Here is a 13,496-nt window from a genome sequence, read left to right as displayed (position 1 = left end):
TTGCTATTTTAATACACATTATTTATACCTTCCCCACACAATTAGTTTTTCTTGTGACCTACCCCGGTCCTGTCTGGTGGTTGGTTGGGCAGCAAGGGTTCAGCAACTTGGCCTCCCCCAAGGATGACGTCCGGGGTATGGCTCTGAGGACAGGACGACACGCTCAGTCCAACAAAATCACCTCCCCGCTGAGAACAGCCACACAGTACATCATGTCCCCATTTCCTTCCCGATATCAGGTAGGTTTTTAACCCTGAGGAAAAAACAGTAAAACAAAAAAAAACTGCATCACAAATTTGACTTCCTTGATGTGGAAACATTTTAAAATATCGATGTCCAATGTGAGGTACTGTAAAGAAATGAAAGCAACAGTTGGAATCGGGTGGTAATGAAACACTGCTTGTTTCACCAACTCTTGTTTACACATCATCCCAGAGCTCATGTTCACACTACTGTAGGGCCAACAAGGAAATATACACACAGTGGATTAGTGTGCTGGTCCGTTGCCAGCTGCTATCAGCCTGTTCAAACACACACTAACCCAACTGGATGGCCTCTGTGCTCAAATAGCTAAAGGAGCAAATGTGTTAGCATTTTAACAAATAAGAGTATTTGCTGGTCACAAAGAGATGTGGATGTCAGCCATCAAAGTTTGTGCAGAACAAAGTCACCGGTACGGTACGTTTACTGTACATTTTTTACCACGCGGGTAGGTTCAGGCCATTCCCGAGATTTACATAATTATTAAAGTATCCATACCTAAAATAAAAGCAAACAGAGCAAAAACCATATCAAAAGCTTCTGATGCTCAGTGGGTGGAAAAAAAAAAAACAAAGCCACTTATTCTCTTCTTTTTGTATTAACATAAAACAACCTCCACAACAGGCGGCACGGCGGTCTAGTGGTTAGCAAGCAGACCTCACAGCTAGGAGACCAGGGTTCAATTCCACCCTCGACCATCTCTGTGTGGAGTTTGCATGTTCTCCCCCGTGGGTTTTCTCCGGGTACTCCGGTTTCCTCCCACATTCCAAAAACATGCTAGGTTAATTGGCGACTCCAAATTGTCCATAGGTATGAATGTGAGTGTGAATGGTTGTTTGTCTATATGTGCCATGTGCCCAAAAAGTTTGTAATTAACAAATTTGTGGTATATAAATTAATGTTTTTAATCAGGTTTTAATATTGTCTGTAATATTATAAGTAATATTAATTATAAGTAATATTTGGGCAGAGCAGAGCAGAGTTAACCCAATCCCTCATTGGTGACTCAAACATCTCAAAAAAACTGGCTCTCGGTTTTCTGTTAAACACAAACAACATTTTTGATTCGGTATTAGCACAAATTAGGCACTTTTTCTATCAAAATGTTTGGACAATGAGATTAATAGTCCAATCAGATTGCCCCAAATGTAATCGTCAAATACTTCAGTCGACTCAACTGAAACACTCCTATCTATCACTATTAAAAAATTGCAAAGACATTGAACAGGTAGGATTAAATAAGCTCTGCTTCTTTCTACTCTTTTTCAGACATATTGAATTCTGTAACGGGCTGCACGGCGGTCAAAGCGGTTAGCGCGCAGACCTCACAGCTAGGAGACCTGGGTTCAATTCCACCCTCGGCCATCTCTTGTGTGGAGTTTGCATGTTCGGGGCGATTTAACAATGTTATTAATGTGTATTGGTGGCACGGCGATCTAGTGGTTAGCGCACAGACGTCACAGCTAGGAGACCTGGGTTCAATTCCACCCTCGACCATCTCTGTGTGGAGTTTGCATGTTCTCCCTGTGCATGCGTGGGTTTTCTCAGGGTACTCCGGTTTCCTCCCACATTCCAAAAACATGCTAGGTTAATTAGCGACTCCAAATTGTCCATAGGTATGAATGTGAGTGTGAATGGTTGTTTGTCTATATGTGCCATGTGCCCAAAAAGTTTGTAATTAACAAATTTGTGGTATATAAATTAATGTTTTTAATCAGGTTTTTCGGCACAGTGGTCTAGTGGTTAGCGCGCAGACCTCACAGTTAGGAGACCAGGGTTCAATTCCACCCTTGACCATCTCTGTGTGGAGTTTGCATGTTCTCCCCGTGCATGCGTGGGTTTTCTCCGGGTACTCCGGTTTCCTCCCACATTCCAAAAACATGCTAGGTTAATTGGCGACTCCAAATTGTCCATAGGTATGAATGTGAGTGTGAATGGTTGTTTGTCTATATGTGCCCTGTGATTGGCTGGCCACCAGTCCAGGGTGTGCCCCTGCGACCCTCGTGAGGAAAAAGCGGTAGAAAATAAATGAATGAATGAATGAACCCCCACAAGAGTCAGCGCCACACCAGCATTGAACCTCACCGCATGTCGCTTCTGAAAACGCACACAAAAACACCCAACTAGGCCTGTCACGATAATCAATACATCAATTAATAGCACGATAAATAAAAAACAAACTTGATCATTATGCCGCTGTCCATATATTAACATGTGCAAGCGTGTTTGTTGTCCTCCTTTCTACCAAACAGGCTGGATGACAAGAGGGTTCACTTTGCGCACCTGTCTCAACACTTGGGCATGTTGGTTGTGTAGCTGAATGAACCGAGTGAGTGAACCCTCCTATCAGCCAGTCAGTCACTCAAGTCTCTTTGTCCCAGTGGGTGGAGACGGGGGCTGCTAGCGAGTGCACAGAGTCCTGCAGTCTGCAAGTGAGCAAACGCAAACATGAATGAAGGCACGAATGCGATGGCTTCTAAGGCGAATGCCACAATCCCAGTGTGGCAATACTTCAGCTTTAAACAGAATTAATAATGTTAATTTGGGGTTTTAGGGATTTAAATGGAATTTTTGCATTTTATTTTTCATTCATTCATTTTCTACCGCTTTTCCTCACAAAGGTTGCGGGGGGTGTTGGACCCTATCCCAGAATGTCTTCGGGCGAGAGGCGGGGTACACCCTGGACTGGTCGCCAGCCAATCACAGGGCACATATAGACAAACAACCATTCACACTCACATTCATACATATGGACAATTTGGAGTGGCTAATTAACCTAGCATGTTTTTGGAATGTGGGAGGAAACCGGAGTACCCGGAGAAAACCCACGCATGCACGGGGAGAACATGCAAACTCCAAATAGAGATGGCTGAGGGTGGAATTGAACCCTGGTCTCCTAGCTGTGAGGTCTGCACGCTAACCACTAGAACACCGTGCCGCCCACATTTTATTTTCATTGTTTTTTTTTATCATGTTAATTTTATATGAAAGCTCTAAAGTTAAGTTTATTGCTTTTGATATGACGTATCATTAAATTTATGACATAAAACTGGTCTCAAAATAATGTTGACAATCAGCGATTATTTGACCAAGTTTCATCCTGCTTTTTGTGCTTCTGTCTTCATAAATAAAATAATGAATTCATAACTAAAAAATAATTTATCAAGTGAGTCAGCAAGTACATCATCATCATCTTTGAGGCATTCATAAGACAAAAACATACCAACTCATGGAAGTGCTGTGATCGGTCTAAAACAGGGGTCTCAAACACGCGGCCCGTGGGCCAAATGTGGCCCGCAGGACACTAGTTTGAAGCCCCCGTCTTGATATGAAAGTTTAATGTTAGTGCGGCCCGCGCAAGTTTGATATGGATGCCGTATGGTATCATGTACCCAGAAAAAATTATTACGTTTGATTCATGTTCATGTTAAAGGTTAAATAACTGTTAATAGTTATCCTCCCTATCCGTGTGGAAGTGGTACGTTTTTGGCAATTTAAGTTTAAAGGAAATAACTTGAAGGGCTACCGTTTAGGTCGCTAGCTCTCTAGTTTGCGAGTTAGCATGTGTCTCAAGACCCTGCAGTTGCGCAATATGTTGTAAATAAAAAGAGTATAAATGTGACTATAGTCGTGTTTTGTCATGTCTACAGGGCTCTAATAATGCTTTGTTCATTTTAATCTGAAAAAAAATAATTTGTCTACCCACCAACTATATGTGGTTTCTTAAGTTTTTATTATTTGCCGTTTTATTATTATTATTATTATTATTACATATATTTATTACTGATTGATTTTCTTTATTCTTGATTTGTTTATTTATTTTTCATCTTATTTTGTGTAGAAAAAAAAATTAAAATATTTGAGAAGAGTGGAATGTTTTATCAGAGCTTTTCTTGTAGAAAATCGGAACCAAAGCAAAGTTTATTCATTTTTCTGTTTTTAATAAATGCGTTTTTTTGGAAAACCTGATGCGGCCCAGTTTCACCCAGACCCGAGCTCCAGTGGCCCCCCAAGTAAATTGAGTTTGAGACCCCTGGTCTAAAATGTTCTTGTACAACAAATAAAGTACAAAGGCAGTAAACAACCTGCAGCATTTAGCTTTAATCCTTCCCTCTCTATGGACATAGTGTATCACTCTCACGACTCCCACTGACATACAACACAGCATGTCACAGACACACATGGACAATACTTGGGGGAAATCAGTGAACCATTGAAAAGGGACTGAGAAAAAGCACTCAGAGAAAGGAGGAAAAACAAGTTCCGACAACAATAAAAGGTGTTTCATTTGGACACAGTTCCTTTCCTGATAAACTTTAAACCGAGTTAAATATTATCCCGAATCATGTCTGATTCAAACAGACCTGAACTGTGACACAGACTTGAACTGTTCAATGAGCTGATAACTCATTTCCAGAAAGTACAGACCAGGACACACGCAATAGTTTATCACAATCCGGCCAAACATACAGCCAATACTTGAACAGAATAAAGTACTGACCATAATGGTGTGGCGATTATTTTATTTTTTTCCCTTCTTTATTTCGAACATCATCCAAAGCACAACAAACCAAATATAAATCAACACAAATAAAAATACCTATGTATATATAAACGTACACATGTTCGACTTATCTAGAGTCCCACCCCCCTAACCACCCAGATTCCAACCTCATCCCAACAAAACATATATTATTCCTTGTCTACAAGAATGAAAACCCCACATCCAACCACCCTCACCCAGCTTGAGGCACCCAACTACGTGCCAAGATCAACCAGTTCATTACTAGTCATTGTATCGTACGTAGTCCAGTACAAAAGAAAAAAAGAATGACACCACTCCAACTATACAATCACCACACCAGTCATCACAAACTAACATGGATATAAAAAAACATCAATGTTATGGTATTGTTTCAGTGAAATTAAAAAATAAATGTGCGAGAAAAAACTAAAATATTCTTTAAAATACCACAAATTAAATAATCACATTTCCAATTTTCTACAAGAAAAGCTCTGATTCCACTGTTCTCAAATATCTTACTTTTTATTTTTCTACACAAAATAAGATGAAAAATAAATAAACAAATCAAGAATAAAGAAAATCAATAAATCAGTAATAAATAAATATATGGCAAATAATAAAAACTTAAGAAACCACATATAGTTGGTGGGTAGACAAATTATTTTTTTCAGATTAAAATGAACAAAGCATTATTAGAGCCCTGTAGACATGACAAAACACGACTATAGTCACATTTATACTCTTTTTATTTACAACATATTGCGCAACTGCAGGGTTTTGAGACACATGCTAACTCGCAAACGAGAGAGCTAGCGACCTAAACGGTAGCCTTCAAGTTATTTCCTTTAAACTTAAATAGCCAAAAACCTACCACTTCCACACGGATAGGGAGGATAACTATTAACAGTTATTTAACCGTTAACATGAACATTAATCAAACGTAATAATTTTTTCTGGGTACATGATACCATACAGCATCCATATCAAACTTGCGCGGGCCGCACTAACATTAAACTTTCATATCAAGGTGGGGGCCTCAAACTAGTGTCCAGGCCGCGTGTTTGAGACCCCTGGTATATAGTATCTTCCCATCTCTGAGCTGGATGACTGCACAAATAGCATGAGCCAAAACACGCCGATTCACATGCAGAAACAATTAACTTTTATGACTCTTCTAAAGTTGCGCAATGCTGCTCCATTACATTTGCTTGACATATACTATTAAAAATATGCACGCACACACACACACACACACACACACGTTCACTACATGTGAACATTGGAATGAATGAAGCAATGAATGAATGGAGAGGAAGCATAGCTGTGCTGTGAAATTCCACATGCACACCAGAAGATCATAAGCACCATGGACACACACATCAGAAAAACACTATTCTATCACACACACTCTAACTTCTGACGACCACACACTCACATATCGCACTTGCACTGAAAGTGAAAACGCTTTTGACCTGTATAACATTGGGATGACTACATTACTTCATTCATGACTTTAAAACTTCGGTTTGTGACTGAGTGACTGACAAAAGATTTTACTTTGGAATAAAGGACACAACACTAAAATGAGGGTTGCGGGGGGTGCTGGAGCCTATCCCAGAATGTCTTCAGGCGAGAGGCGGGGTACACCCTGGACTGGTCGCCAGCCAATCACAGGGCACATATAGACAAACAACCATTCACACTCACATTCATACCTATGGACAATTTGGAGTCGCCAATTAACCTAGCATGTTTTTGGAATGTGGGAGGAAACCGGAGTACCCGGAGAAAACCCACACATGCACGGGGAGAACATGCAAACTCCACACAGAGATGGCCGAGGGTGGAATTGAACCCTGGTCTCCTAGCTGTGAGTGCTCCACGCTAACCACTCGACCGCCGTGCCGAAAAAACATTAATTTATATACCACAAATTTGTTAATTACAAACTTTTTTCTACTTAGAAGTGAAAAGTCACCTTAAGTACCTTCAAAAGCAGGTACTACCAAGTACTTCAAGGTACTATGCTTTCTTTTTTAGTCATTCATCCCTGTTCTGTCAGCCCTTCCTCCTAAGTGCCTCTATTGATTCTACTGGTCTAGTCCAGCAGAGCCCTTTCCCATGGTTGTCTGGAGTTCCTTCCTTTGACCCCTAATATTTTAGTGCTCATGAGCCTGCAGTTCTAGACCTCGAACATAACTGCTACAGTACTGCAAAAAAAAACACAACAAATCAGATAAACTATACGTGTATATGTACATTTGCGTGTATTCTTAACAGCTTGCTTAATGAAAATGTCTGTTCCATTTTGCCCATGGGCCCGGGACAGAGCGAACCGTTCCAGAACTAAAAATAGACTTCAACTTCTTTTCTTTCTTCCCAGACTCGGCCTTGCAACTGTCTAACTTTACTTAACTTTATTGCTCTAACCTTCAACTTCACAAATCCTTCTGTTGTCTTGCCAAACTTTACATCTCTCACCACCTATCTTGACATCCCTCATCCCTCATTTTTCATGTCTTCCTTTAACTTAACCCTTGGCTCCCATACGTCTCTTTTTTTTTCATACTTCCCTCCCTTTTCCTACCGTCTGATTTTTCTACCCGGTCCATAGCAGGTCTTGAGAACAGACCTTGTGTAATTGCAAATGTCTCCATATTTGGAAATGCTGATGGAACCATGGGATGAGATTCTCACATGATCCTGATTCAAATACCCTCCCGAGTTTCCTCCCTTTCCTCTTTTTTTTTGACATCACATTAGTGAAGACGGTTCCATGAAATCTGAAATCTTTGCATTATAAGATATGTTGTTCTTTAACTTTACAATCTCCACACCCGCTTGCACGGCGGGATCGAGCATAGTGCAAAAACAGGGCTCCAGACGGCCACTAAATGGTTCATTCATTCATTCATTCATTTTCTACCGCTTTTTTCCTCACGAGGGTCACGGGGGTGCTGGAGCCTATCCCAGCTGTCTTTGAGCGAGAGGCGGAGTACACCCTGGACTGGTCGCCAGCCAATCACAGGGCACATATTTACCATTTACCATACATTTACCGGCCAAACAAGCGCAAAAACTAAATGACCTCTTTTCAGCTCAAGATAGTTTAAATTGTGTGAAAAAGATGATACAGTAAACCTCGGATATATCGGATTCAATTGTTCCCACTGGTTTTGTCCGATATAAACGAAATCCGTTATATGCGTATACCGGAAAATGTCCGTTTTACGCATATATCGGATTTATATCCGGTATATGCGTAAATCGGATTTTATCTGTTATAAAAAGGCACTTCCTTGACTATGTTTCCAATGTACCTGGACGCGCAGGCAACGCTGCAAACATTGCAAATGACGTCGTATAGCGGCCTGTCACGATTCGGCGAATGAATCGGAGCGCCATCCGATATATGCGAGGGAAATTTAATGGAAATGCATTGGAACGGGACTGGAGATTTTGTCCGAAATAGGCGAAATCCGTTATAAAAAATCCGATATATGCAATGAATTTTTATTGGAAATGCATTACAGAAAAATCGGTTCTTTTTTATCTGTCCGTTGTGAGTGAATTTCCGATATATCCGAGTCCGATATATCCGAGGTTTACTGTATAAGGAAGGATTATGGACAATATAGGTGACAAGAAACAAATGAGGCTATCAATATTAAAGATGATTTTTACAATTCCAGAAGGTGCACCTCAAATGTCTTCTGCAGCAGTGGCTTGTGCAAAAGTTCTATGCATGTTGCACTGTTGAATGTTATATTTAATGGTGAAATGTTAAGACATTCAGTGATTTTTATTATCTACACAAATTTATGAACCATAATTCAATGCACAGCGGGCAAGTGGTTAGCGCGCAGACCTCACAGCTAGGACACCAGGGTTCAATTCCACCAGTGTGGAGTTTGCATGTTCTCCCCGTGCATGTGTGGGTTTTCTCCGGGTACTCCGGTTTCCTCCCACATTCCAAAAACATGCTAGATTAATTAGCGACTCCAAATTGTCCATAGGTATGAATGTGAGTGTGAATGGTTGTTTGTCTATATGTGCCCTGTGATTGGCTGGCGGCCAGTCCAGGGTGTACCCCGCCTCTCGCCCGAAGACAGCTGGGATAGGCTCCAGCATCCCCCACGACCCTCGTGAGGAAAAAGCGGTAGAAAATGAATGAATGAATGAATTCAATGCACTAAGACATTTGTGAAGAACTACCGCGGAAAGCAAAAAGTCTTGAGTTTTCCATAGCCGTGGCCATGTTCTTGAGATTTCTTCAGCCCGCCCCGCCCCGTTAGCCGAGGAGTCCGTCCAGCCGTGGGACCAGCCGCTCCGTGTAGACCTCTAGTGGTTAACCTCTTCAATCTTCCCACGTCTTCAAACACCTGCTTCCTTTTTCGTCCTCTGCGTGGGTGACGTACGCGCATTTGGTGATGCAACCGATTCCTCAAAAAAGGTATTCGAATCATCCGAATAATCGTCGCAGAATGTTCTATTTTAGGTTTGAAAAATCGCAAAGCAAGTGCAAAATTATTACATTTGCATCACCACTTCCTAGTATTTCACACGTTCTGATAACCGGCATATTTATGACGTCAAACACGCAAAACGGATCGCATGTGAAGTATTTCCATAATGCCTCATATTAACTCTCTAACAAGATCTCAGTGTATAGACTGGTCATATATCTCATCTCGTTTCATATTATCTACATACTGTATTGTATAGAACTCTGGGAAAAACTGTTGATTTTTGTTAATACTTGAGTTGTTTATATTGTTTATTTTTCTATATTGTGTATTTTGTACTGCTTAACTGATTCTGTACTCTTTCCCCATTGAGGGACGAATAAAGGCATATCTTATCTTATCTTATGTGCCATGTCTTATGAGTAATACTTTTGCAGATCAGACCAAAAGTGTCTTACAAGTCAATTTCTATTTCCACAACTGCAGACATTTTAATGTCAAAACCAGAGGAAGGAATAGTGATGGTTGGGTATATCGTGCTGTGACTTGAGAAGTGAGTTTACACACTCACATAAACACACACACAGCTGGTCAATGCATGCTTCATAGGACGGGAGTCTCTTATGCTTTGTGGTAAAGGACAGTCCTTGAATGAGTAATCACCAACCTTGGCGCTGCTGCAAAGCAACCCTGATCACACCCATTATGTTTGTTTGGCCACATACAGTATGTATATTCTGAGGAAGGTACTTTTACACAATAAAATATACTGTACTAAGGTAATTCTACACTTAAGAGGTCATGTCTAATACTCTTCAAATACACAACAAATCTCTGAAATAATGGCAATTGCAAAGCATCCTCTTAAGGCACATATAACGATTAAAAAAAACTCCCCCGGTGCCCTAAGATAGACTGTGGGAACTTTGTGGGAAAAGGTCACGACCAGAAAATATGTGACTTGTTCTTCCCTCCTCTTCCTTCTAATGACTCATGTCTTTCTACAGAACGCGGACTTTACAAGCCCAGCTTTTTACATTCTGATACGGTGAATCTTCCTTTGTATTGGCTCCTATCCACTAAAAATTGAGGAACTTTTAGTCCCATGTAACTTTATTTCCTGAAACTAAAAAGGTTCATGTGGCTTTGTGCAGTTTGCATTTCATTTTCACCACAGTTTCAAGTTCAATAAAAAAAAATAATAATAAATGTTAAATGCATGTTTTCCTAGTGATCGGTTTAGAATAATACATTATCTTTCTTTTACTTAATTATCTTGCAGTGCCTCTCATACAAAGGATATCAAATTGTTTTCATTGATGGCCTCATGGCAGCTACAGATGACAAAAATATGCATGTTGAATTTGACACATGTATTTGTATTTTAGTTCCTTTAGCTATTTTAATGCTTGAAAATGCTTAATTTAGGCAACAGACACGTAAAATTTGCTTAAATGCGAGTTAAAAAAACCCAATATTAGATCATAGTCAACCACAAAACAGCAATCATTTATTAAAATTATTAATTTTAGAACGTGGGATTGAGTCAGGGTGCGATGTTCAAACCCCAAAGTGTCGAAAAACCACCTTTTGTATTGAGTTATGGTCTCCTATAGAGCAGCTACACACAATAACCCTCACAGAAAACTTTCTAGATTTTCCAGAATCTGCACCTATTCCTGCAGTATTTCCTTTGATTTGTGCTTCCTGCCAAATTGGTCTGTTTTAATTTATTCCACCTAAGCCCACTTTGCTGTGATTGGTCACATGCCCAAAGTTCCTTCCTCACTATAAACCATATAAGGAAGTCTGCTCCTCTGTGACATCGAACGCCTTTTGAAACTTGAAAAAAAATGCCCGGCTATGCTAAGTCAATTTACGCAAATTGGCCATCGTGGATGTAAGTCGACGTGCACCACATTGTACACTAACCAGAGAATGTACACAATCCGAGGCAAAATTGTGGCACAGATTTTCGATGTTAACCAAAAAACACACAAAATTGTGTGGATGCTAAACAAGGTTCTACTGTGTATGTATTTTAGTTAACATATTCCAAATTTATGCTTGAAAATGCTTAATTTAGGTTAAAAAAAACATACAGTATGTAAAATTTGCTTAACTATGAATATGTCATATTCAACCAAGAAAAAGCTTGATTTATTGTTTTGAAAACAGATATAGTGTGAAGCCAATCAGAAAAAAAACATATTGCTAACCTATCTGATAATTGCATGTACAAAAACTATTCCTGATGTGCTAAATATAGACACATGTACTAATCAGAATTGAGTGTATATGTCTGTCTGTGTGCACAACACCATCCGTAATCAGGCCGGGACAGGGTTGGGCACGCTTATCAGCAATGAACACACACTCGTACCCTCACACATTTGACTCAACACATTCCTGAGCCGTAGGAATGACAAGCCTCTTGTTGAATGTGTGAAGCGGATACATGAACCCTTAGATGCATAAGTGGGTCAAAAATGACCCGGTCACATTGTTTTCTTGAAGTATCTTCGGAATTAAAATTTTTTTATAATTTCATATTCCAGGTATTCCTCAAAAAACATATTTTTGACATCATACCATTCACATTTTTAACTTATCTTTTATACATTTTAAGAAATTTTTGTTTTTGTGTTACTACCCCACCCTTCCAAAAGTGGGTCAAAAATGACCCGGTCAGGTTGTTTTCTTGAAATATCTTCGTAATTAAAATTTTTTATTTCATATTCCAGGTATTCCTCAAAAAACATGTTTTTGATATGATGCCGTTCACATTTTTAACTTATCTTTTATACATTTTAAGACATTTTTGTTTTTGTGTTACTACCCCAACCTTCCAAAAGTGGGTCAAAAATGACCCGGTCAGGTTGTTTTCTTGAAATATCTTCGGAATGAAAATTTTTTATCGTTTCATATTTTAGGTATTCCTCAAAAAACATGTTTTTGATATCATGCCATTCACATATTAACTTACCTTGTATACATTTTAAGAATTTGTTGTTTTTATGCTACTACCCCAACCTTCCAAAAGTGGGTCAAAAATGACCCGGTCAGGTTGTTTTCTTGAAATATTTTCGTAATTAAAATTTTTTATCATTTCATATTCCAGGTATTCCTCAAAAAACATGTTTTTGATATGATGCCGTTCACATTTTTTACTTATCTTTTATACATTTTAAGAAATTTTTGTTTTTGTGTTACTACCCCAACCTTCCAAAAGTGGGTCAAAAATGACCCGGTCAGGTTGTTTTCTTGAAATATCTTCGTAATGAAAATTTTTTATCATTTCATATTTTAGGTATTCCTCAAAAAACATGTTTTTGATATCATGCCATTCACATATTAACTTACCTTGTATACATTTTAAGAATTTGTTGTTTTTATGCCACTACCCCAAGCTTCCAAAAGTGGGTCAAAAATGACCCGGTCAGGTTATTTTCTTGAAATATCTTCGGAATGAAAAATTTTTATCGTTTCATATTTTAGGTATTCCTCAAAAAACATGTTTTTGATATCATGCCGTTCACATTTTTAACTTGTCTTTTATATATTTTGAGAAATTTTTGTTTTTGTGTTACTACCCCAACCTTCCAAAAGTGGGTCAAAAATGACCCGGTCAGGTTGTTTTCTTGAAATATCTTTGTAATGAAAAATTGTTATTTCATATTCCAGCTTTTCCTCAAAAACATATTTTGATATCATGCTGTTCACATTTTTAACTTATCTTTTATACATTTTAAGAATTTTTTGTTTTTGTGTTACTACCCCAACCTTCCAAAAGTGGGTCAAAAATGACCCGGTCAGGTTGTTTTCTTGAAATATCTTTGTAATGAAAAATTGTTATTCCAGGTATTCCTCAAAAAACATATTTTTGTATATATACATATGTCCTCAGAAAACAAATGATGAAGTCTGTTAAAGAAGTGAATAAGCAAAGCCCACTGGGACTGGCCTTGTTATAGTTGATCTATTTGCTACTGCATATTTAGGTGACACGTTTGATTTAGCACAGACTAACCAGCCGGAGGGCATGGTCTTCCCACTGCAACACACTGAACAGTGGAAAAGGGCCTGTGGAGACAAACAGACACAAAAGGACAAGACATGCGGGTACGCACCTGTTTACACAAGCGCACAAACAAATGCGAAATTGCCGTACAAGTGGTCAAAGCAATGATTCGGGAAGGAACAATCACGAGGGATACGTCGTTTGGTTGGGTGTAGTACATTTA

The 13,496-nt window shown here is 39.1% G+C and overlaps 1 protein-coding gene across 2 annotated transcripts in view; it reads right to left on the bottom strand.

The window, feature by feature from the left end:
• adcy9 (adenylate cyclase 9) overlaps window positions 1-13,496 on the bottom strand; it is a 38,866-nt gene that overhangs the window by 17,545 nt on the left and 7,825 nt on the right. For both annotated transcript variants that reach the window (XM_058065296.1, XM_058065291.1), the window contains exon 3: window positions 63-253. In XM_058065296.1, coding sequence (XP_057921279.1) covers window positions 63-253 — 191 coding nt within the window. The remainder of the gene's footprint in view (window positions 1-62; window positions 254-13,496) is intronic.

This window comes from Doryrhamphus excisus, chromosome 1, assembly GCF_030265055.1.
Source record: "Doryrhamphus excisus isolate RoL2022-K1 chromosome 1, RoL_Dexc_1.0, whole genome shotgun sequence".
NCBI classification, from domain to species: Eukaryota; Metazoa; Chordata; class Actinopteri; order Syngnathiformes; family Syngnathidae; genus Doryrhamphus; species Doryrhamphus excisus.
Note: the sequence above shows the minus strand (reverse complement) of the source record. Positions and strands in the feature narration are given on the sequence as shown.